Here is a 24,717-nt window from a genome sequence, read left to right on the forward strand (position 1 = left end):
ATCTCTGAACATTGGCCATGTTGGCATAGGGTGATAGAACAGCAGCCAAAACCAGAGCTTGGAGATGGTTACTTTTTGGATTCTAGTTCTCAGTGTCACAGTCAGAGGGTATGACAGCTAAGGATTCTAGAAAATGTAGTCCAAAACTTTTTGAGCCTCAAAACATCTGGAGGACATCTTGGCAAGGCTGACTTAGGGGCAAAATATTTATTCTAAATTAAAAGAGTTATCTGAGGGAAAATTTCTTTGATCTAGAGATCCTAAAGGCTGAGCCAGGGGTCCTCTACATGCAGTGCAAATGGCAACATGTTCACACAAAGAATGTGCTTTTCTAGGAACTTTCTGTATGGAAAAAATGCTCACCCATGGTCCCTCCACAGAATCCCACAGTAAATGAATTTTATCTTTGAACTTCCTTAAGGTCAGGCAAAGCATATTGGGGAAAAGCTTCTAGGCAGTTTCAGAGTTGCCTATTGCATCCTGATAACAATGGCTCACATGCTCCTTGATTATGTCACGCAGAAACCAAGCCTGTAGGGTTTTCCTGCTATGTCTCCAACAGACTTCTAAGCAGTGAAAAAGCTGTACAGTTTGAAGGCTCCGGGCAATGTCAAATTGTTTTTCTTCTCATGTTCTGGGGTTAAAAAGCCATTTTGGTTCTGCCATCACTCCTAAATCACGCCCTGCTCTTTTCATGAAATGATGCACCTAAACATAACTTTATCGTTCCCAGTTATTCTTTGCACCAGAAGAAAAGCACAGAACACTTTTTCCTCATATGCCTTATGTAACGTGTATAGCTTTTCGCTGCTCCAAGTGCAATTGGAGCAGGCTGCTTTAGGCAAGCAATGGAAGGGCTATTTGGGGCCTTAGATGCTTTGGACAATGCTGATGACAATGTGTTCTGAACAAAGCAAGGGATTTCTTTAAATAGCTTGTCTACACTGATCTTTGTCTGAACAGCTTAGGAACCCCTTACCTCTGTGAAAAATCAGTTTGACTCTGCCAAGCTGAAAGGACATGCAATCCATTGCATTTTCTAGCTCAATGGCAGGGAAATCATTTGACATGAAAAGCACTATGCACACCTTTTCAGATTTGCAAACACATGCTTTGGGGGGGGGGGGGAGCAAATTCAAGTATCTTAGTTCTCTTCTGTGGTTCTTCTCAAAATGGAGACACAAAAATGATATTTTGTAACCTCCTATTGTCTTTTTGAACTGGATTGCAAGGGAACAAAGGTATTGGAAACAGTATGTGTCTATGGAGTACTCATAGAGATACAGTGGGGAAAGGTATACAGTAGAGTCTCACTTATCCAACATAAACGGGCCGGCAGAACGTTGGATAAGCGAATATGTTGGATAATAAGGAGGGATTAAGGAAATGCCTATTACACATCAAATTAGGTTATGATTTTACAAATTAAGCACCAAAACATCATGTTAGACAACAAATTTGACAGAAAATGTAGTTCAATACACAGTAATGCTATGTAGTAATTACTGTATTTATGAATTTAGCACCAAAATATCATGATGTATTGAAAACATTGACTACAAAAATGCGTTGGATAATCCAGAACGTTGGATAACCGAGTGTTGGATAAGTGAGACTCTACTGTACTTTCATATGTTGAGCGGGGTTCGATTTTGTTCAGAGCAAACCATGCAATTGTTTTAGTATTGAGGCTTTGGGAGACAGTGGGGTTACAAAAGTTGATTCCAGGGCTGTATGTGGCATGTGATCCCCACTATGCTCACACTAATCTAAGGGCAACACTTTTTCCACCCCTGTAATAAGGGATTTCTCCTATGGAAGACCTGATACTCTTCACACACCAAAGTGTCCTCTGCAAAACAGGCCACCATCTGAATAATCACGGGACAATATGTAACAATACAAGACTGATCCTAGACATTTGGTTCCATGAAGCAAAATACAAAGTATCATCCTTTTCCTTCCTACCACATTTTACCTATAGAAACTGACTGGACTGGCAACGGAATACGACATATCACTATAAACAGGAATTTCACATGACAGCAGCACTTTAAGGTTAATGGAGGACAAGACCACATAGCACACATGCCAAAAGACCACAACACAACACAGCATAGGTCACAAAGAATAATAGAATGGGGGGGGGGGGGGGGGAGAGAGATAGGCCATTGAATCAGTGCCTGAATTACAGCTGAAGCATATGCAGCATGTAGCTGTCCAGCCTCTTTCTGAAGTGAAGATATCCAAAAAAAGAGACACCATCACTTGGTAATTGGTTCCATTGTCAAACTGTTCTTATGGCCAAGAAATCTACCCCCCTGTAACCTAAGGCCATTAGTCCTACCCTCTGGGCAGTAGTGAGAAACCTGCCCCTTCCTCTCTGTGGCAGTTCTTTGATATTTGAAGGGTGCAAGCAAACATGTTGCCCCTCAGGCTTCTCTTCACCAGGTGGAACATGCCCAATTCCTTCAACCTTTCCAGATATGTTTTGTTCTTCCATACTGCTTATCATTCTCATTTGTCCTTCTCTGAACTGGATCCAACTTTCCAATTTCCTTCTTAAAATGAGATGCTGACAACTCAATTGAGTACTTCAGATGAGGCTTGATGAAAACAGGATATAATGTGACTATTATTCGCATGAGTGAAATGTGTACCTGAAATATCCGGAAGCTCACGGCTTGTGCTGGCTGTCCTTTTGCACAGTGATATCAGTGATGCATTTAACTTGGTAACATAGGCAAATGGACAAATAAGGCCTATGGCAAACCAGCATTGCCATCTTGGGGAAACCTGAGATCATATAAAGAGAGGGTGAAGGGGAGGAATGCTTAGAAAAGCTCTTGCACTCTGACATCTACTTCCTAATGTGTTTTCTTCACTCTGACTAATGGTAGGACCAGCCACAACTGTGGACAAGCTGAAATATCTCAACATTTTTGAAGGAAGCCCTAGGGGAGCAAACTGCAGTAATCTACTAACTAAAATGCATGTTACCATGAGCAGGGATTTGTTTAACTAATGCATTAGACTTAATTGTGCAAATCCACTCCTAGCCATAGAAACCAAGTTCAGGATTGACTTGAGCAGTACATTTAAATTGTGAAGCTGAGACTGAAGAAGGAATCTCATCACTCATAGGCTGAACCTCTATGCTCTAATCTGCTTCTCAACTATTCAAGAATACTTCTGCCTCTGGATTACACTTCAGTTTGTTTACCATCATCCAGCTTCTTATCAACATCACAAATCACAACAGCTTCTTTGGCTTTAGATGGAAAAGAGAAACAGAGTGGCTCAAGACCTCTATTTTGGACTAGAATGTATCAAGCCTAAAATTTGATTAGGCAGAATATAAACATTAATTCAAAAGTCAATACATCAGTTCTCTGTGACTCTGAGTTTGCAAGACCCGAACAGAGCATTTAATAACCCCAAACCTTTGGATGTCTCTTATTTGTAAGGTTACTATATGTCAAAGTCAACTTGATGATAAACGACAACATGGAATACTGTGTACATCCAGTCAGAAATTAGTGCAAATGAATTCAGCATGACTTACTTCATGGTAATTGTGTATATGCTCAAAGAAGCCAGCAAGCAGGTAAAGCAAGAGCAGTATTAATCAAGCAAGCTTGAGAAATCAAATCACAATTAATTTAACAACATCCATTTTCTGTACCAGATTATTTCTAATGTCACAGCTTCATTGCAATCTACACCCACTAGAACACGCAACACCATTTTTGCATCAGACAATATTACACTGCCACCTCATCTGTGAAAGCCGGTTGCTTCCATAGAAATGGAATGATGAATATGCTTCTAAGATGTAGTTAATAATAGAAACATGGAGTTGATGCTTTTCCCTCTCCTTTGAATGATCCTTAAAGAAACTAGCCAAGGTGTTCAAATCTGCAGCCTAAAATAGGTTCAGTACCTTGGATAATTCATTTAAAGCTCATACTAAAACTTCGAACAATTCAACACCTCACTGACATGCCAATGAACTGCCACTGCAGCTGTACTGCTTGAACTGTTCACTTTTGGGTCATGAACTCAATGATGAATCACATCATTGAATTCATGACCTACAGGGCAAAACAGGACGAAAATCCCTTTATAAACAGAAGATTCATTTGGAAGACATTCTTGGTCATCTAAAACTCAGAACACATGCAAGATCATAATTTCTTTTTTTTCTTTTTTGAATATAATAACTGTGAATATAGAGCAGTTTAGTTAAAATTTAGGGCCAATTTGTCAGAATGATCTCAAGAGACACACCACCAGGGGAGTACCATACATATTTGTATAGGAGATGACGTCATGTATAAATCGAAGGCAGTTTAGAGGTCAAAGTTTTGAATTTTCTTATGATCCATGGATAGGTCAAGGGTGCATGAATGCATGGAGGGGAGAAAGCAACTCTATGTTTCTATTATTCTAGAAGTAGTACAGACTAGAGGAAAATACATATCAGAGGTGCTAAAGAGACAGCTTTGGAGCCAAACCCATATGTACTCATATATAAGTCAGACACATGTATAAGTTGAAGACAGGTTGAGGGGCCAAAACTGCTAAACAGCAGAAAACCTTCCCTCGGTATAGGAGAATCATAGTGCATCAGCACGGCAGCCATTTTTAACTACAGTAGAGTCTCGCTTATCCAACATAAACAGGCCGGCAGAACGTTGGATAAGCGAATATGTTGGATAATAAGGAGAGATTAAGAAAAAGCCTATTAAACATCAAAATAGGTTATGATTTTACAAATTAAGCACCAAAACATGTTATACAACAAATTTGACAGAAAAAAGTAGTTCAATACGCAGTAATGTTATGTTGTAGTTACTGTATTTACAAAATTAGCACCAAAATATCACATTATATTGAAAATATTGACTACAAAAATCCAGAATGTTGGATAAGTGAGACTCTACTGTATAGTGTTTTCTCTAAGTTTTGCAATCCTTGCAGAGAGACTGCCAAGCCTCACAAGGCTTATACAGTAAGCCCCTATTAAAAATAGCTGCTGCTCCACTCTACTTCTAGCACTGATAATGGGTATGTCGTTCTAGGTTTTTCTGGGTCAATTTTTTCCCCAATGTATATATTGTCAGAGCGCGCAGTTTGGAGAAACACACATGCAGCGGAAGATCAACGAAGAATCACTGGCATCAATAAAGAGGCTGAAGCCTGTCTGGCTTTCTACAAAAGATTTACTGACAAACGGAAAACTCTCAAGACGACATATACATACAGAGTGCAAATAGGCAGAGAGCAGAGGGCAGAGGGAGGAACAGATAACACAGCAAGCTATTTATAGCCACCTCTGCTGTCTGATGCAATACCCAGTTAACTCTTTACACACTCGCATAGTGGACAGCAGACAGCATGATGCAATCTCCAGCTCACATTGCAACACTATAACTCAATTACATTTAAACAACTCTATATACAATCATTCCCACTTCAACATATATGGTACTTCAAAACATATGTGGACAGGCTCATTTCAATTCCCTAAACTGGAAAAAATCAAGAAAAATCCTAGCAAGTAACAATTCCAACAAATTCTTCTGGCATTTGTAGGAGAACTCTTGGCGTATTAAGTGTAGCATGCCAAAATTTGCTAAAGACAGAAAGGTTTAAATCAGAATTCAAACACGCAACAAAATGGCAAAGTCCTGCATTTATTCTACCGTCTTCTTAGGTATAGATGCATGTATATATTTTTTGCTACAGAATGCTAAATCTGTAATGTTGACTTAGTGTTAGAAATCACAGTCTAAGAAAAATGCATATAAAATCTGAGAATGGAACTCAACATGATAAAAGACTTTGAATTAGTATTAAGTAAAGTACAATCCTAGTGCCAATCAAATGCTCGAAGACAGAAAAATCAAAATACCTAGAAGAATGCAGATACCTTTGCCTTGCTTGTTCCTTATAAGTTAGGGCAAGGCAGAAAGGTAATGAATTTAAGCCACAGGAAATTAGATTTAGGCCAAATATTTGAACAATCTCCTTTAGAATAATAACGGCTGGAACAAGTTTTCAAGAAGTTTCCACTCTGGGTCTCATTAAGAAGAACACCCTTTACAAACGTCTCTTAAAATAGAACAATCTTTTCCACAGTTGAGGAAAGGTGAATTTAAAAGTACTTTGCTACACATTCCCATATGTGTCTACTCTGATTTCAGTCCCGGGGTATATCTACACTGAAGAATTAATGCAGTTTGACTGCACTTTATCTGCCATGGCTCAATGTTGTTTGGTGAAGAACCAGAACTCTTTGGCAGATAAGGCTAAAGGTTTTGTAAAACTACAACTCCCACTGTCCTATAGCATTGAGCTGTGACAGTTACAGTGGTGTCAAACTGCATTAATTCTACAGTGTACATGCACCCCTAGATGAGACAACAAAGCACAGAAAGGCAAAAGGGATTGCTGGGGACAGGAGCAGAAGATATTTGCATCAGATAGTGAGACATTTAATACTGCTCTGAACAAGACTGACTCCCAGAGAAATATAAAAATAAGAATACTGTATAAAAAAATACTTAGCTCCTGAAGTTGGTTGCATCCTTATGCATATAAATAACAACAGTGGCCTTATTCTCCAGGCTTGCCCTAGTTTTTTGCACCTTAAAAATGGCTGAAATTATCAAAACGACAGAATAGTCTTTGTTTGTTTTGATTGTACCTGGAATTTTCCTTTCAGAAGTCTTCACATCTACACGTCTCTGAAGCTGGATCTACAATGCCGTATAATGCAGTCCAAAACTGCAATGTAGATCCAGACTTGCACTAGGTTAACTGTAACTCATCAGCAGGAGACGTTTGATAACTGGGGATGATGGGGGCTATAGTCCAATAAAGCTAGAAGGCTCAAAGTAGGGAATGCCAGTACATCTTCATAATATTCCCCCAAAAACAAACACTGGATCAAACTGCCTTGTAGACTGAAGAAACAAAATAAGAGTCTTCATATCAAGAAGGTCATGGGGTGTGTCCAGAAAAACAAGCTAGAACAAAACCCAAGGCAAATCAACCATTTCCATTCCATCAGCTTTATGTGAAAGACAAATCTCAAATTCTTCACTCATGATAAAGGCACCTCTGTCCCTTACATCAGCAGATACCCATAGCAGAACAAGTTTGTTACAGATTTCTTCCATGGAAGATTAACATGAAATCACCCAGAAATGAGCTGGAACCTAACTATTAATATGCTTAGTATGTCTCTAAAGCAGAGCTCAGAGAAAGGTAATTGCAAACAATTAATTCAAGGGTGGGAAACAAAATTGAATTCCAGAAAAGCTCTTAGGAGTTCATTCCAGAGCTAGGAGTGTCGGGCAAGAGGGTGCAATCAACAATATCAGCATATTTTATCTTAAAAGTTCTCACTGACAATAAGTCAGCCTTAGAAGACACATTAAAATGGAGGCAGGAGAAAGAGACATTGACATATATATGCTTGAAAACATGGTGCCATGAAGAAGAGATGTGACCATTTGAGGTCCTTCAAGACAGGGCCCAAAATGTGGGCCCTGTTGGAATTTCACCTGAGGCATCCAAAAGGTTATTTAGATACCCCATTAGACCCGGACCTGTGTAAAAGGCCCGGGTCTAATGGGATGTGAGCCCTGTGGGACTGCGGAGTCTGTCTCCACAGCCCATCTTGGTTCTTTGGTCTCGACAAGCCCAGAGAAGAGAGGAGGGCAGCTAGCCTTCACCCCACCACCCAAATGCCCTGAAAAGAGGGGGAAACCTACCACATTGCCATTAGGCTTCTTTGGAGGCCTCCTGCTACACACCAATGACGCACGAGGAAGCAGGGCAGGGAGCAGGATCAATTCCCCATCCCTCGCCTTTTGGCGCATCATTGGTACGTGCCAGGAGGCCTCAGGAGAGTCCTAATGGGGGCACAGTAATTTTTAAATTTTATTTTAAGGCTTTTGAGGGGGTGGCCCCATTCTAGTGTGGTACTTATCAGCTGGAATGGGGACAACCCCCCAGAAAAGTCTGGGTCTTTTGGGCGCCCACAGGGACTTAAACCCACGACGAACTGGGTTTCTTAAATCCACTTCGTCATGGGTTTAAACTCTGCCTGGAAGCACCCTTGGAGAAGCTAAGTGTTCCTACCCTGTTTCCCTGAAAATAAGACATCCCCTGAAAATAAGACCTAGTAGAGGTGTTGCTGAATTGCTAAATATAAGGCCTCCCCCGAAAGTAAGACCTAGCAAATGTTTTGTTCAGAAGCATGCCCAATGAACAGGACACCAGAGCATGCAGAATTGGTAAATGTGCATACCATAGATTGTACATGGAAATAATGGTAGTAACAAATTCTTGATAGGATTCAGTTTGTATGGGTATGCTGGTTTGTGATACAACCACTGTACAATACATGTTAAATGTTCATTTATTTTGTTCAAAAATAAATGTGAATTCTTCTTCATGGAAAAATAAGACATCCCCTGAAAATAAGACCTAGAGCATCTTTGGCAGCAAAAATTAATATAAGACACTGTCTTATTTTCAGGGAAACATGGTAGTTGGGCTGGATTTTGCTCGAGGCTTCTTACCACTAAAGTAATTATTTGCAAATAATTCCCTTTCCAAGAATTGGTACCATTATCATCAGCACCATATCATTAGTTCTTTTCCCCAGCACTGGGGCCCCATGTACACTGCAATATGAAAATCCAGATTATCTGTTTTGAACTGGATTACATGGCAGTGTAGACTAATACAACCCAATTCAAAGAAGATATTCTGGATTTTATATGGCAGTGTAGATGGGGCCTGGGATTCAAGCTAGCCTACAAATGACCAAAATCAGTAAAAACTGAAAACAATACCCAAATATGAGTACATTGGACCCTCGCTATCCACTGGAATTTGGTTCCAGGGTCCTTCATTAATACAAAAATCTTGTGCAAATTGGTGTTGCTTATTTTAAAAATGGGAAACTCCAGGTTTGCTTTATTAATGGTTGTTGTTGTTGTGTGTGTGTGTGTGTGTGTGTGTGTAGGGGTATTTTCAAGTTGGTTGAATCTGTGGATAAAGAATCCATGGGTACAGTATTATGTTTGTGTCTGTGTGTGTATTGATGTGCTTATTTTAAAAAGAATTAAATAATCTATTTAACACTAACATTTAGGAAACACTGTGCGAACACCAAGCACAAAGTAGCTGCACGCAATAACATCCTGTGGAAACTTACTGACAGTGCATGGGGTGCACCCAAAATTAATAAGAGCATCAGCCCTGGCCTTGTCTTAATCAACTGCTGAGTATGCCTGCCTTGTTTGGCATAAATCTGTCCACATGAAGCAGGTGAACATAGCACTGAATGAAACATGTAGAATAATGTCTTAAACCTACACCTGCTGATAGACTTTATAAGCTAGCTGGCCTTGCCCCCCCCCCTCCCCCCCCGGATGTGAGATAGGAAGATGCTGCCAATTGCGAGAGAAATAAAGTTGAATACTGTGAAAGCCACCCACTGTATGGTTATCAGCCTCCTCATAGTAGACTTGAATTAAGGAAAAGTTTAATGAGAACCATCACTCCTCTAAATATTCCTCCAGCAACAGCAAGAATATCCCTGTGGGTTGCAAAATTAGGTCATTCCAAAAGGATGGCCCTCATGAGGGTCTTCCTCCAGGGGCAAACCCAGAATGGGCAACTTGGAAGTCTCTGTACAGACCCAGAAGTGGAGTGGGCAGATCAAAAAGCAACCTGGTGAAATGGCACTAGTTAGAAGAATCCTCCACGTTGTGCAATTGTAGAACAGAACAAACAACTCAGAATCTGTATGCTTGCTCACAATGCCCTGCCTCAGGCACAGAGGAAGAACTGGTCGCTGTTGCCTGTTTTTGGTCTAAAATTATTTAGCCTCTTGTGCTCCCTTTATTTTATCAGTTTTGTACTTTTTTATGTATACAATGCTTTTGACACGGAATAGTTAAAACCATTTAAAATTCATTAAAAGGCAATATTTGAAAATCAAGAAAACAGCATAGGATGCAATTAAAATCCCATCAAAATCAATTCCTAAAAGCCTGCCAGAATAGGAAAGTTTTTAATTGCCAATGGAAACTAGAGCAAGAAGAAAGCCACATTGGCACTCCAGAATTAATTAATGCAATTTGACACCACTTTAACTGCCATGGCTCAGTGGTATAGAATCATGGGAGTTGCCGTTTTTACAAGGTCCTTAATCTGCCAAAAAGGGCTGGTGTACCACAAAACTACAATTTCTCCAATTCCTTAATATCAAGCCATGGTTGTTAAAATGGTGTCAAACTGCATTAATTCTACAGTGTATATGCACTCCCAATCTCCCTAGGGAGGGAGTTCCAAGGTCTGAGAGCAGGCCTCAAAAAGGTCCTTTTCTCTTTTCCCACCAAAACAGAGAGAATGGCATCTCCTGGAGATGTTAGAGCTTATGTATACTATATCATTCTTTTTCCATGATGAACTATAACATGAAAATCACTTTTATAGCTATAAGGATGGGGCTTCATGAAAGGCTAACCAAACAATATTACCAGTACATGTTCCAGCATGTGTTTGTATTGCTTCTCATGCTATTACCTTGTACTCTGTTTTGGATATTGAGACAATGAAGAAGTGAATGAGAGAACACAGTGCCTTTTTTACTTTTGGTTTATATCATTCTGATTTGTTTTGGGTTTTTTTTTAAAGTCATTCCATCATTTATTCTTTCTTTTGACGCCACATGGCCTCTTAAAACTGTCTAGCAGCACCCAGTGGGAAGGAATGCATGCTCCAACGGTCACAGTTTGCAGCCAGTCTGGCAGACAAATACAATACGTCCATCATATGTAGATTTCAACAATCTAATGCCCTCCATTAAGCATGATTGTTGGGGTTGGTGGGAATCCAACACCTCTAGATATCAGGTTGAGAAAAACTGCGACACATCATAGCAAGGCATTTCTAAGCAGGGCAGATTTCTCCCCCTCCAAACTCTGTACTATTCAATAGGAAGGACTAAACCTGCTGATTTGTTTATTATTACAGAGTCCCAAATGTAAGAATAGCACTGGTAAAAGAGACATCACTAAAGACTTATGAAAGTCCCGAGAAAGGAAGTATGAAGTAATGAGGATTTCTTCAGACCACCTTCCCAGAGGAGAAGATGGGAGAAACGCCATAATACATACAGAGGAAACTGAACTGGTGATTATGTGGGATGTTAACAAAATGTTCTCTCAACAAGCTGTACTGTATATTTTCATGATGAAACAGGGCAATGACTTTATTGTTTCCTGTTTCCATCTCAGGGTCCTGGTGGACTTCCCTAGGCTGCTCTCATCAAAGGACAAGGGGGCCTCCTCTACTGTTCTACCCAGAGAAGATGACCAGATGGCTATAGCATATTTCATCAACACTTGCATTAGGTCAGCATCCTTCACTCATCTGAAGGAAGCAAGATAATTTAGGAAGCACAGACAGCTTGATGGAAGGGAATATCAAGAAAGAGTTGGCATAGCCTCTGCCATACGACTAAGTATGGGCAACCTAAGGGGGGGGGGGGGAGCCTCTCTCTGCCTAATGAAAGTCAGAACTTACTCGGAATTAATAATCTCTCAAGAACATATTTCTGCATGGTCTTTCCCAGTTATGAACCTGGGGCTAGTTGAGAGATGTATGTAAAGAACCAATAGAATTATAGCCATTGTATCCCAGCAGGTCAAACCTCGTGTTTTTGTTTTCATTGCATTCCCACCACCCCAACATCTGCTAAGAAAACAGGAGGCAGCTTTTTCAATGGCTTACTGCAAACTGTGGAATTTCCTCCCATGGGAGACCTGGCTGCCGCCCCTCACCCTGCCCCCCTTCCAACAGCTAATAATGGCCTTTTTATCAAACAGGAATTTAGTTTGATGTCTATGCATGCAGCAATATGGTCAAATGGAGTGGCAGGACTGTACCTGTATCATCATCATCATCTCTACTACCACCACAATTTTTATAGTGAACCCTGGTATCTGTTGTGATTTGGTTCCAGAACACACAATGGATACCAAAATCTGTGGATGCTCCAATCCAGGAGTGGCAAACTCATTTTCATTTAGGGCCACATCAATCTAATTGTTGCTTTCAAAGGGCTGTTGAATCCATGGATGGAGAATGGTGGGCTGGATTTGGCCCATGGATCCTAAGTTTTACACATGTGCTCTAAACCCATTATATATAATGGCACCCCTTCATATAAAATGGCAAAAGCAAGGTTTGTTTTTTTGGAATTTTAAGTAAAAATACTTTCAAACTATTGATGCCTAAATCCATGGATGGTTGACTCTGTGGATAAGGAGGGGTGTTTTCAAATTGTTGTGTGCCTTTAAGTCATTTCCTATGCATGGTGACCCTAAAATGACCTTATCACACAGTTTAAAAAAATGTTCAGAAGGGTTTTACCATTGTCTTTCTATGAGGTTAAAAGAACATGAGTTGGGATTCAAACCCTGGTCTCCGGAGTTGTGGTTCAATGCTCAAGCTATTATACCACACTTTGTCATTATTTTAAAGTACTGATGTTTGAATACAAGGCTGAGGGAAGATGGGAGTTATAGCCCAACATGCCTAGAAAGTGCTAGAATAGAGAAGGTCATCCTCAACCTGTGATGGGCACACTCTGGAGTAGAAAGGCCCACAATTCACTGCCCAATTTTGGGTTTCTCCAGAATTTTGGAAGGCTATGACATTGTCACAGCCATAATTTTAGAAAACCAGGTGTCACCGGCATAAGTTCTGATCACGTTTGGAGTGGGAACCCACTAAAAACAATATTTAGCAGAGCCATTATATCTGCCATTAAGGGACTTTCACACAAAAACAACTTTTTCAGAAAAAAAAACCTGGTGATGTTGGAAGAGAGTCAGTGGGGATTCGAAGGGCAACCTCCAAAGGTCACACAATTTTCATCTATGCGATCTCTCTCTCCAACAACTTTCTCTTTTCTGCTGTGGCCAATATTGGAGTTTACTTCATTCTTCTCATGTAGAATAGTGCTACTCAAAGTGGTGGTACCTAACAGGTCATGCTCACTGAGTCATTGGCTACCAGTCCCTGATGAATTCTCAAGACAGAAAAAAGCAATTGTGCCAATGAGCATATACAAGGTGCAGGTATTTGATACAATGGGAAAGAAATAATTATCCGTTTTTAAATTACCTGAGAGGTACTTTGTGCAGAACTTATTGGCAACTGGCAGCCAATGAGAATGGATAGGCAGCTCATGTTCTGTTTGTCTTTGTGACATTATAAAACATGACAACATTTTAGGACAGGAGCAAGTTTGTATACACGTTTCTTATTTCAATGCCGTGGCACAATAGTGCTTTAAAGAAGAATAGGAACAAAGAAAACTGTATTGGTGCTTCAAAGAGCATCCTTAAATTCAATTAGTGGCAGAGACAACAGAACAAGCAGGAAAGGCAATGGCAAAGAAAGACAAATACAAGCAACTGCAACAACACATACTTTGGTATTGTCGCTTAGCTTATCGATAATACATAAAACCACACAAATTCTCACTGAAACATATCCAGATATAATAGAAAGGATGGTAAGGAAAAACAAATGGATTATGCAATTTGCAATGCGAAACAGGTTTCTGCCTTCCTTCCTTGGCATCCTTTGTGTCCTGCAAAGGTATCTTAAAATAACAAAGAATATGAAGTCTTATTTCTGCTAACAGAGTAAGGGAGAATCTGGGCAGCTGATTCCTTTCAGTTTTCTTAATTCCAGCATTCTGTGCCTCAGCTTGTCTGGGTTTTGGCTCATCTTCAAGCTCATAACAGAGTGTCTGTCTCTTTGGGAAAGAGAGAGACAAATAACACAGAGTCAGGTCCTAAAGAATTTTAAAACAGTATTGCAGGCTTGCTTCGTGTTCATGTCTATGTGTGTGCAACTGGTACTGTATGCATATCTGATGAACATAATGGATTTTCTGTGCAAAAGATTTGTTGGCACTGCAATTTTATTAAAACAACTTGTAATATCATTTTTTTAAGAAGCCAATCCCATGGAAGCTGACGCATCATTCTTGTTGCATCTCCTGCCTCAAGCTATCAGTAAACAAGCAGTGACACGAATGAAGCCTCCACAGCAAAAGGCTGACTTTCACGGCTCTTACCATCCAGTCTATGGCTGGCCAAACCACTGCATATGCCACAAAGTTTTAGTTCTCTCTCTCTCTCTCTCTCTCTCACACACACACACACACACACACACACACAAATGCACACAAAGCTTCAGTTACACTTCTACCATTTCCTGTGGAAAAATGAAAGCTTTGAAGCATGTGTATATATGATATGCTGCCCAAACATGTGAGACGCCTCTACAAAAATATACACTAAGGGAGGAAAAGAGACAAAACAGAGCTACTCAGCCAAATACTCCTCTGTGAAGTCCACTGCAGATGTTATTGTAAGTAATGCCCAGAGATGTCTCCCATCTGTCTCCCCAGTGTCCACTAGCTCTTTTCTTCCTTCTTAACCTATTGATGTTGCAGTTCTAGGGGAGATATAGAACCAGGTTTCATGATTTTTGGCTCTTATCTCAAAACACCCATCCCTATTAAAAATGGCATGCATAAACCCAACTCCATGGCCACTAACAGACTTTAATAAATTCTCATGGATTTGGGACATGCATATAAAAAGATCCATATGTCTTTCGTTTCTCCCTCTCCTTAGATCCCTGTACAGCAAATAAAACTGTATGGTTACTTTAGACAAAGATGCCTAAGGATTAATGAAAAATGGGAATTACATATAAGGGAAAAGAGTAAAAATGTTTACAGAGACGTGGATGTCAGTCACAGATCATTATCTTCTTTGAACTCCATTCATACTGCATAAATCTAATAAAATGCACATACCCAGGATGTACTACCATATGAGGTTATAGTAAGCTCTATTGTGAGGTCAAATGGAAAACAACTATTCTTCCACCCAAGAACAAAAACAGACACAGACACATATGTAGTCTCTATGTAAAGAATCTGGAATGTCAAGGGAGCATGGCAGAAGCTGACTACGGCCAATTGCTTCAAGCTCAAACCTGAAAGTAGCCAGAAAGCTCTGCCAGACCTCTGGGAGCTGTAGTCCAAATAAGGGATCTTTCTAAGATCTGATTGTGCCCCCCAAAAAATGATGTGTCATTAAAGAGGAGGAAGAAAAACAAGCAAACAAGCTGAATTCATCTTTAGAGGGGTTTTGCCCTGTAGGTTAGTAGTGGCCACCTTTAATTCCTCTTGCACTTGTAATATAAATATGTAACACAGTTTGAACATGCAGAAGAATCCACTGTGGGCTACACCTGCATTTCAAGCACCATGTGTTTTCCACGTCTTTTAAAACATGGAACTGCCTTATCCTCCATCCCTGCATGGCAATAATGGAGCATTCAATATTCCTTGATAAATCCCTGATAAATCAAGGAATATTCTCTACTAAACCAGTTGGTGGTGCAAGAATTACAGTATGGAAAAGCAGGATGCTGAAAGGGGAAGGACATCATGGGAAAAGGACCCCAATTATCTCCAGAGTTTAATGATTTCTTAAGAAAAATGGTTGACAGAGGAAGAATCTCTGCAATTACCTCATTTGCAAAAGAGTTTGTGTGGAACAACTACAGTAATCTTGATAAAGAGCCTTATGTGATAGTTAATGCTGTTTTCAAAACATTAATATGAAGACTCTGATAAGCTGCGGGCTGGCAACTTCATTCTATCTTGTCTATCTGTATTTTGAAGATCCTGCTGTTTCTGTTGGGCTGTGGCATGGCTGGGAAGAATCCAATGTCTCACAAGAACTGGTACAACTATGGAGATCAGGTCCCTGGATAGTTGTTCCCATAAGAGATAAAATTCTGATGGAGGCAGAGAAGTTGTGCAGTCAGATTTACAGTGTGCGTGTGCATTTCATTAAGTTGCCTCTTGACTTATGGAGACTCCATGCACTTTCTTAAGCAAGAAATACTCGAAGTTGGTTCTGCCAGTTCCTTCCTCTGAAATAACCTACAGCAGAAGATTTTCTCTGGCATTCTCCCATCCAAGTGCTAACCAAAAGGGTAGAAATTGCACATCAGAAGAATGAAAAAAGTAGCCTTCCTTGGAGTGAAATTCCTAGGGGCTCCTGGTGGCGTAGTGTGTTAAAGTGCTGAGCTGCTGAACAAAGGTCGACTGTTCGAATCCTGGGAGCTGTGTGAGCTCCCACTGTTAGCCCCAGCTTCTGCCAACCTAGCTGTTCAAAAAGATGCAAATGTGAGTAGATCAATAGGTACTGCTTTGGCAGGAAGGTAATGGCGCTCCATGCAGTCATGCTGACCACATGATCTTGGACGTGTCTACTGACAATGGTAGCTCTTTGGCTTAGAAATGGAGATGAGAACCAACCCCCCGAGTTGGACTCAACTAGACTTAATGTCAAGGAGAAAGCTTTACCTTTTGGAGCGGGGCCCGGGCTGTGGCACAGGCGGGAGAGCAAGCCAGCTGCAATTAACTGCAATGAATCACTCTGACCAGGAGGTCATGAGTTCGAGCTCCGCTCAGAGCCTATGTTTGTTTGTCTTTGTTCTATGTTAAAAGGCATTGAATGTTTGCCTATATGTGTAATGTGATCCGCCCTGAGTCCCCTTCGGGTGAGAAGGGCGGAATATAAATGCTGTAAATAAATAAATAAATAAATAAATGGATCTAGGTGATGGCAGCATGAAGTAAAGTATTGAAATAATATCTGTAAGACACAGGTTCAAATCCTCACTGAGACATGAAACTAATTCAATATCCTACTCTACAAGATTCTTGCATGGATTAAATGAGAGCAGGTTATATTGGTACCCTTTTGATCCTTGGAGGAAGAGGTCTGATGGATCAATCAACCAAGGACTGCCCGATTACATATTAGTCCCACAGGGAAAACTTTCTCCATTAACATGCAGAGCATTTGGAATGAATACATCCATCTATAATGAAGCAAGGATACACTATTTCCCAATGTGTGTCTACTGTGGCAATAGACAACCAATGTACTATGCTTGAATTATAATTTAGCACCAGACAGCTAGTGCTTTATCATGGAGAAAAAAAAACCCATGTCCAAAATAGGTATGACTACTTTCACCATGACAGAGCCTTCACCAGCCCTGGGCAAAAGATATGTGGGCACCACATACACCCCTTAGCAACACTCAATGCTTACAATGCAGAAGACACATTTCCAAAGGAAATAGTTACAGGCATGCAGTACAGCCCTCTCCAACACTAGGATGCAGCTTTCCTGAGTACTATCCAACAATTCAGCAAGCTCTAATATTAACCACAATAGCTCTACCAAATGTAAATTCAAAAAATCAACATTCTCGAGCACCACACCGGTGGCATCCAGGAAAGAGGACTGACTGCCCAGCTTCTTAACACTATAAATAGTATCTTGGGAGGACAACTGGCCATCCCATTCTTCCAGATAAAGAAAAATCGACTCAATTCACTGTTGATTTAGCATTAGCCTCACTGATGTGAATGTAAAGCCAGCAACAATTTCAGTGAGAACCTGACAACCCCTGAATCAACTCCCAAATGCACATTTACTTGAAAGTCTGTCCCAATTACTTTGGTGGAGTTGATTCCCTAGCAAAAACCACAAACAAGCATTGTGGCATCTTGAATTAATGTAAGAAGTTACTAAGGTGTTTGATTTGGTGTGTCCTCAGGCACATCTAGTCTAAGAAACTCCCCCAACCTAGTAATCTCCAGATGCACTGGCATGGGGATTCTGGGAACTGCCACACAATCTATCTGGAGGCCTTGAAAGGGGAAGGCTTGTGCCATAAAGCAGTGGTGGGTCCCCTGTGTTCCCTATATCGCTGCACTGCAGCTCCTGCCAGCCACAGCCCACACAGCATAGTCATGCTAGCTAAGGACGATGGGGTTTGTAGTTCAAACACATTTAGAGGGCTGCCGTTTCCTTCAAAATCAACCAGATATTCCTGGTACTCTCTTGTAGGTCTTATTGCAGGCATGGGCAAGTTTTGGCCCTCCAGGTGTTTTGGATTTCAAATCTCACAATTCCTAACAGTTGGTAATTGAAGTCCAAAACACCTGGAGGGCCAAAGTCCCTGGAGAGGGATTCACTCCCAACAGGTAGGCACAGGACTGGCAGCTGAAACTTGCACCCCTTTTGTGCCCCTCTTCCATATGAACCAATGCTGACCTAAAGCCACCTTGGCCCACCCTTCTCTCATAGGAGATGCTATGGTCCTCTTTCGTACCAAACAACACTGATCTGTAGCCACTTTGGCACCTCCTGCTCTGTCATGGCTGAGAAGCATCCAATGTCTCCCAAAAACTGGTGCAACTGAGGAGATCAGATCCCTCAACAATTGTTTACATAAGCATGAAAGGGGACCACAGCATCTCCTGTGAGAACAGGGTGGGCCAAGGTGGCCTTAGGTCAGCATTGGTTCATATGGAAGAGGGACACAAAACATCACACACTTGAGGAAGGGGTGCAAGTTTCAGCTGCCAGTCCTGTGTCTGCTTGCTGGGAGTAAATCCCTCCCCAGGGGCTCCTGCTGTAAAACAGTTGCAATTAAACAGGCATGAGCAAACTTTGGCCCTCCACTCTGCTCTCATAGGAGATGCAATGGGAAGCTGGAGCTGACAGAGGGAGCAATGGTCCTCTTCCATGCCAACCCACACTGACCAAAGGCCTGATCTGTCTGGCTGTGGCATGGCTGGGAATCATCCAATGTCTCATAAAAAAGTGGTGCAACTGAGGAGATCAGTTCTTCAACAGTTGTTTACGTAAGCTCTCACAGAGCCTCAGAAGTTGTACAGTCAGACTTGCAGAGTGTGCCTGGCCCATACAGCAGCTACCGATCCTCCTGAGATGATGTTGTGCTCCTCTTCCTACCAATCGCACCCCTTTTATGGAGCCCCAGGGGTGCAATGGGTTTAAACCCTTGACAGGTCAGCAGCTCAAATCCAGGGAGAACAAGCAAGCTCCCTTTGTCAGCTCCAGCCTCCCATGCCAGGACATGAGAGAAGCTTCCCACAGGATGGTAAAACATCAAAACATCCAGGCATCTCCTGGGCAATGTCCTTGCAGACGGCCAATTCTCTCACACTTGTAATTTATCAAATCACTCCTGACCAGGGCTGTGGGGGGGGGGGGGGTGAGGGTTCTAACCCCCCCCCCAAAAGGGTTCAACACACGCCCAGAAATCCTGGTTTACTCATGAATTTTAACTGGTTAACCAATTTATAAGTAAACCAGGGTTTTTTTTTAACCTGACACATTTCAAGGGGGTTTTGAACTTTTGAAACCCTGGCTACAGCCCTGCTCCTGACACACACAAAAATGCCCCTTTTGTGTGGGCATCCCTGGGGCAGGTACAGCTTCCCTCCGGGCCTGCCTCCACGCAGCCTGCAGCATCCCCCTCCCTCCTCCTCCTCCTCGCCCTACAACAGGTGGGCAGGGCCCTTCCTCCTGACTCACCGCTGGCGTTTTTCCCGCAGATGAGGTGCTGGTAGGGCTGCAGGAGGCCCCACAGCTCCGAGTCGTTGCTGATGGCTTGCTCCAGGGCCTCCAGGGTGAACTTGGGCGCTTCGTGGGCGGCGTTGGCATTGGCGCTGGCGGCGGTGCTGCTGCTGGCGTTACTCTCCCGGTCCTTGTTGTCTGGGGCAGAAGCAGCAGCCGCCGCGGCGGCGGGAGGCAGAGAAGCGCTGGCGGCGGCCACGGCGGCGGCGGCGAGGGCAGAGGGGGCTCCGGAAGGGGCTCCGCGGGGCGGGTGGTGGTGCGGGTGGTGGGGCGGGGGCGGCGGCGGAGGGGGCAGCTGGGGCGGAGGGTTGCTTAGAGGAGGGTGATGTTGTTGTTGTTGTTGCTGCTGCTGTTGTTGTTGTGTCTGGTGGTGAAGCAGGTGAGGCGGCGGCGGGGGCAGCTGTGGCGGAGGGTTGCTCAGAGGAGGAGGAGGATGGTGGTGCTGCTGCTGTTGTTGGAGGGCCCTGGCGTAGACTTCTCGGAAGAGGTTCTCCACGCCGGCGGTCAGGTAGATAGCGGCGTGCTCGTGGATGCGGAGGGCCACGCGGCTGTCCACCATCCAGCGGTAGAACTTGCCCACCGAGAGGGTGAGGCCGCAGCGGGCGGACTTGCCCCGGCTGAAGCGGTCCCCTCCGCCGCCGGTGCTCATGTTGTAGAGCGAGAGGGCGGAGAGCGCGGCGGCGGTGCAGCTGGACGCCAGGCTCCAGCCCAGGACCATCTCCATGGCGCTCTGCACCTCGTACTTGGTGCATTTCCCGAAGCGGAGGCTGAGGCGCTGGGCTTCGCGGGCCAGCCTCAGCAGCGCCCGGCCCACCAAGGCGGAGAGGCAGGAGACGGCGTCCCGGGAAGCCGGGCATCCTCCTCCGCCGCCGCCTCCTCCGGCGCTGCTGCGGCTCAGGCTGAGGCTGGCGGAGGAGCTGCTGGAGCTGGTGGCGCAGGAGGGGAGCAGGAGGGCCGGCCGGGGCTCCTTGCGGGCGGGCGGGCGCCGGAGGAGCGAGAGCAGCGCCTCGGCCTCGGCCAGGCTCCAGGGCAGCTCCTCGAGGTCGGGCAGGAGGCGGGCGCAGTGCTGCCCGGGCCCGCAGCCCCCCAGCGCCCCCTCGGCCTCCTCGCCCAGGACGGTGTTGACGGTGTCGAAGCTGTTGTGGCGGCTGTGCATGGAGGCGGCGGCGGCGGAGGAGAAGGAGGAGGCGGCTAGAGGCGGCCAGCCCTTGGCCCCATGCGCCGCCGGCTCGGAGGAGGGCTCGGAGCAGCACAGCGACAAGTTGGAGGAGCGCACCGAGTCCGCCGCGCCACCATAGCCCGAGTCCAGCGTCAGATCCTCCAGCGTCCGCACCGCCGTCTTAGCGCGCCGTGCCATCGCCGCTCTTCATGCTGCACCGGCAGGAAACTTGGGGGAGACACGAGAGAGAGTGCGAGTCCCGGCGCCGGGCCCCTCGGGTGGCCCACTTCCTCGTCCCGCCGCCAAGGGATTCCTCCTCCTCCTCCCCCCTCCCCCCCAACAATCCAAAGAAATCCCCCCGATCTGGAAGCCGCTCCTTCTTCGCTCCCTTCCCGGGGTTGGTTTGTTTTCCCAACTCGCCGCAGCTCCTCTTCCTCCTCCTCTTCTTCCTCCTTCGCCCTCCGGTCCCTGCACCGCACTGCCCCGCAAACCCAAAGCAACCCAAGCAAAGCGCGGGGAGGCGGGGACAGACGGGGAGGGGCGTGGTTATTCAAAGCAGCCGTCGCAGCCAGAGCCAATCGCCGCCCTGAAATGCTAATTTCCCATCGCTACCTTTCCTTCCCTCCCCAGTCTCCTCGCACCTCCGAAGAAGCGTCACTTTTTCAGAAGGGGATCTATAGCCGTCTGAGAGGCCCTTCGTTCCCTTTGGGACGGGTGGAGTCTTAATACGAACTGATCAAGCGAGGGTTTGTTGCTTCTTTAGGGGGTGGGATTTGGGGGAGGGGGGTGTTCCCTCCCCCCCCCCTTCATCTGCAGGAAGAAAACAACCCTCAGGCTGCATTTGAACAGAGCCATGAAAACGAACAAGATCTGGCTACAAGTATTGTTTTGAAAAAAACCCCTCTAAAATCAGGACAGTAACAGATCAATGCTCTTAAAACAGGAGAATTCCAGACAGGAAACACCTCCCAACAAAGGATTCCCTCAGGAAGTAATCAGCCAGGCCTTGAAGCTGCAATGCTTTTCAATGCTAATCAAGCCTATTAATTGCAACATTCACACTTCCCTCCAACAGGCAAGAGTTGTTTCTCCAACCCTGGACATTATTCCACAGATATATAAACCTCCTTTGCCTAGTTTCCAATATCCCTCACAACCTCTGAGGATGCCTGCCATGGATGTGAGCGAAAACGTCAGGAGAGAATGCTTCTGGAACATGGCCATACAGCCCGGAAAACTCACAGCAACCCAGTGACTCTGGCCATGTAAGCCTTCCATGATACACAGAAATAAATACCTCTGTTTTACAGTATAAATACAGTGGACTCTCAATCTTTGGAGGTCTGTCAACAGAGACTGGATGGGTTTCTTTCAGGAGTGCTTTAGGGAGATTGGACTCGGACGGTCATTGGTGTGTTTTTGTAGCGGCACATACAAAAACACACCAAGACGTGTGACTCCGCCATGTATCTCCCTCCGTGACGTGGGCTCCTGACTGGCACGCCAGAGCCAGGGCTCGCTTGCCCAGATGGCGTTCAACTGGCCCTCCTCCCCACACACCAACACAGCCTCAGACACCCTGCTGCTCTTCTCGCCTGCAGAGGAGAAGAAGACACACACACAAACATAAGGCGCGCACACAAACGCCAGAAGGTTCCCAGGCTCCTGCCTTGTCAGTCTGCATCTGTCAGGACTGGACCCGAGGACTTCATCTGCACCTGCCTCGAGGCTTTCGATCTGGCAGCTTTTTCGCGCCTGGCTTCGGGGAAATACCCGCAAAAAGAGAAGCCAGTTTTCCAAAGGGAAGCCGGTAAATAGAAACAAGAAACAATCTCCGCGGCTCATCCCTCGGAGCATCCCAACAACCCGACTATTTTGGATCTGGGTTGCTGTGAGTTTTCCGGGCTGTAGAGCCATGTTCCAGATGCATTCTCTCCTGACGTTTCGCCCACACCTATGGCAGGCGTCCTTAGAAGCTGTGAGGTCTGCTGAAAACTAGGCATGATGGGTTTATATATCCGTGGAAACTCCAGGATGGGAAAAAGAACTCTTGTCTGTTTGAGGCAAGTGTGAATGTAGCAACCGACCACCTTGATTAGCATTAATTGCTTTGCAGCTTCAAGGTCTGGCTGGTTACTGCCTGGGGAAATCCTTGGTTAGGAGGCGTTAGCTGGCCCTGATTGTTTCCTGTCTGGAATTCCTCTTTTTCAGAGTGTTGTTCTTTATTTACTGTCCTGATTTTAGAGTTTTTTAAAAAAATACTGATAGCCAGTTTGTTCATTTTCATGGTTTCCTCCTTTCTGTTGAAATTGTCCACGTACTTGTGGATTTCAATGGCTTCTCTATGTAGTCTGACATGGTAGTTGTTAGAGTGGTCCAGCATTCCTGTGTTCTCAAATACTATGCTGTGTCCAGGTTGGTTCATCAAGTGCTCTGCTTTGGCTGACTTCTCTGTTGAATCAGCCTGCAGTGCCTTTCATGTTCCTTGATTCATGTCTGGGCAATGCTGTGTTTGGGTCCATATGTAGATTTGTCCACAGCTGCATGGGATACGGTAGACTCCTGCAGAGGTGAGAGGATCCCTCTTGTCCTTTGCTGAACGTAGCATTTGCTGGATTTTCTTAGTGGGTCTGTAGATAGTTTGTAGGTTGTGTTTCTTCATCAGCTTCCCTACGCGGTCAGTGGTTCCCTTGATGTATGGGAAGAACACTTTTCCTCTGGGTGGGTCTTTTTGTCTTTACTCTCATGGTTTGTTCTTGGCCTTGCAGCTCTTCTGATGTCTGTGGTGGAGTCTCCATTGGCCTGTAGAGCCCAGTTTAGGCGGTTCAGTTCCCCTTGGAGGAGGTGGGCTTCACAGATTCTTTTTGCACAGTCTGCCAGGGCTTGAATTGTGCTTATTTTTTGACCTGGGTGATGGTTGGAATTTTTATGTACGTAGGTATCTACCCATGTGTGTAGATTTTCTGTAAACTGTGTGGTGTTTAATTGCCTTGCAGCTTGAAGGACTGGCTGCATGAGGTTTGGTGGAAACTAGGCAAGGGAGGTTTATATATACATGGAAGGTCCAAGGTGGGAGAAATAACTGTTGTCTGTTTGAGGCAAGTGTTAATGTAGCAATTGGCTACCTTGATTAGCATTTAATGGCCTTGCAGCTTCAAGGACTGGCTGCTTACTGCCTAGAGTTTCCTAACTTGGTAAAAGGGTATCCCAATGTAAAGCACATTACAGAAATCCAACCTTGAGGTTACCAGTGTGTACACTACCAACCTCAGGCCCTCCAAATCTAGGAAGGGCGCAGCTGGCGGATCAGACGAAGCTGATAGTAAGCATTCCTGACCATCACATATACCTGGGCTGATATTTGGAGGGACGAATCCAGAAGCACCCGCAAGCTGTGAACTTACTTACTTACTTAGGCGATCCCTCGTCGTTCGAGGACGATGGTCTTCCAACCTTGGTATCTTGGGCGTGTGTTCTTAGGTGACTGAAGAGACCGATTCTTGACCCGCATATTCTCCCGCAGTGAGGACATCGGTTTCCAGGTGGAAGGCGGTCCCGGTCGGGGTTAGCTTGACGCTCCTTCCTCTTGGCACGTTTCTCCCTTAAGCCCTCCATTCGTGCCTCTTCAAACTCCGCAGCACTGCTGGTCACAGCTGACCTCCAATTAGAGCGCTCAAGGGCCAGGGCTTCCCAGTTCTCAGTGTCTATGCCACAGTTTTTAAGGTTGGCTTTGAGCCCATCTTTAAATCTCTTTTCCTGCCCTCCAACATTCCGTTTCCCATTCTTGAGTTCAGAGTAGAGGAGCTGCTTTGGGAGACGGTGATCGGGCATTCGGACAACGTGGCCAGTCCAACGGAGTTGATGGCGTAAGAGCATCGCTTCAATGCTGGTGGTCTTTGCTTCCTCAAGCACGCTGACATTTGTCCGCCTGTCTTCCCAAGAGATTTGCAGGATTTTCCT

At 44.4% G+C, this 24,717-nt stretch overlaps 1 protein-coding gene across 3 annotated transcripts in view; it reads right to left on the minus strand.

Moving 5' to 3' along the window:
- Nucleotides 1–21,260, minus strand: part of abtb3 (ankyrin repeat and BTB domain containing 3) — a 275,369-nt gene extending 254,109 nt beyond the window's left edge. Inside the window, exon 1 of one of the 3 annotated variants that reach the window (XM_062983030.1) lies at nucleotides 19,557–21,260. In XM_062983030.1, the coding sequence (XP_062839100.1) occupies nucleotides 19,557–20,955 (1,399 nt within the window). In that variant the 5' untranslated portion in view covers nucleotides 20,956–21,260. The remainder of the gene's footprint in view (nucleotides 1–19,556) is intronic. The other 2 variants (XM_062983028.1, XM_062983029.1) reach the window with 2 other exon arrangements.
- Between the last annotated feature and the right edge of the window lie 3,457 nt (nucleotides 21,261–24,717).

This window comes from Anolis carolinensis, chromosome 5 (assembly GCF_035594765.1).
Source record: "Anolis carolinensis isolate JA03-04 chromosome 5, rAnoCar3.1.pri, whole genome shotgun sequence".
Lineage (NCBI taxonomy): Eukaryota > Metazoa > Chordata > Lepidosauria > Squamata > Dactyloidae > Anolis > Anolis carolinensis.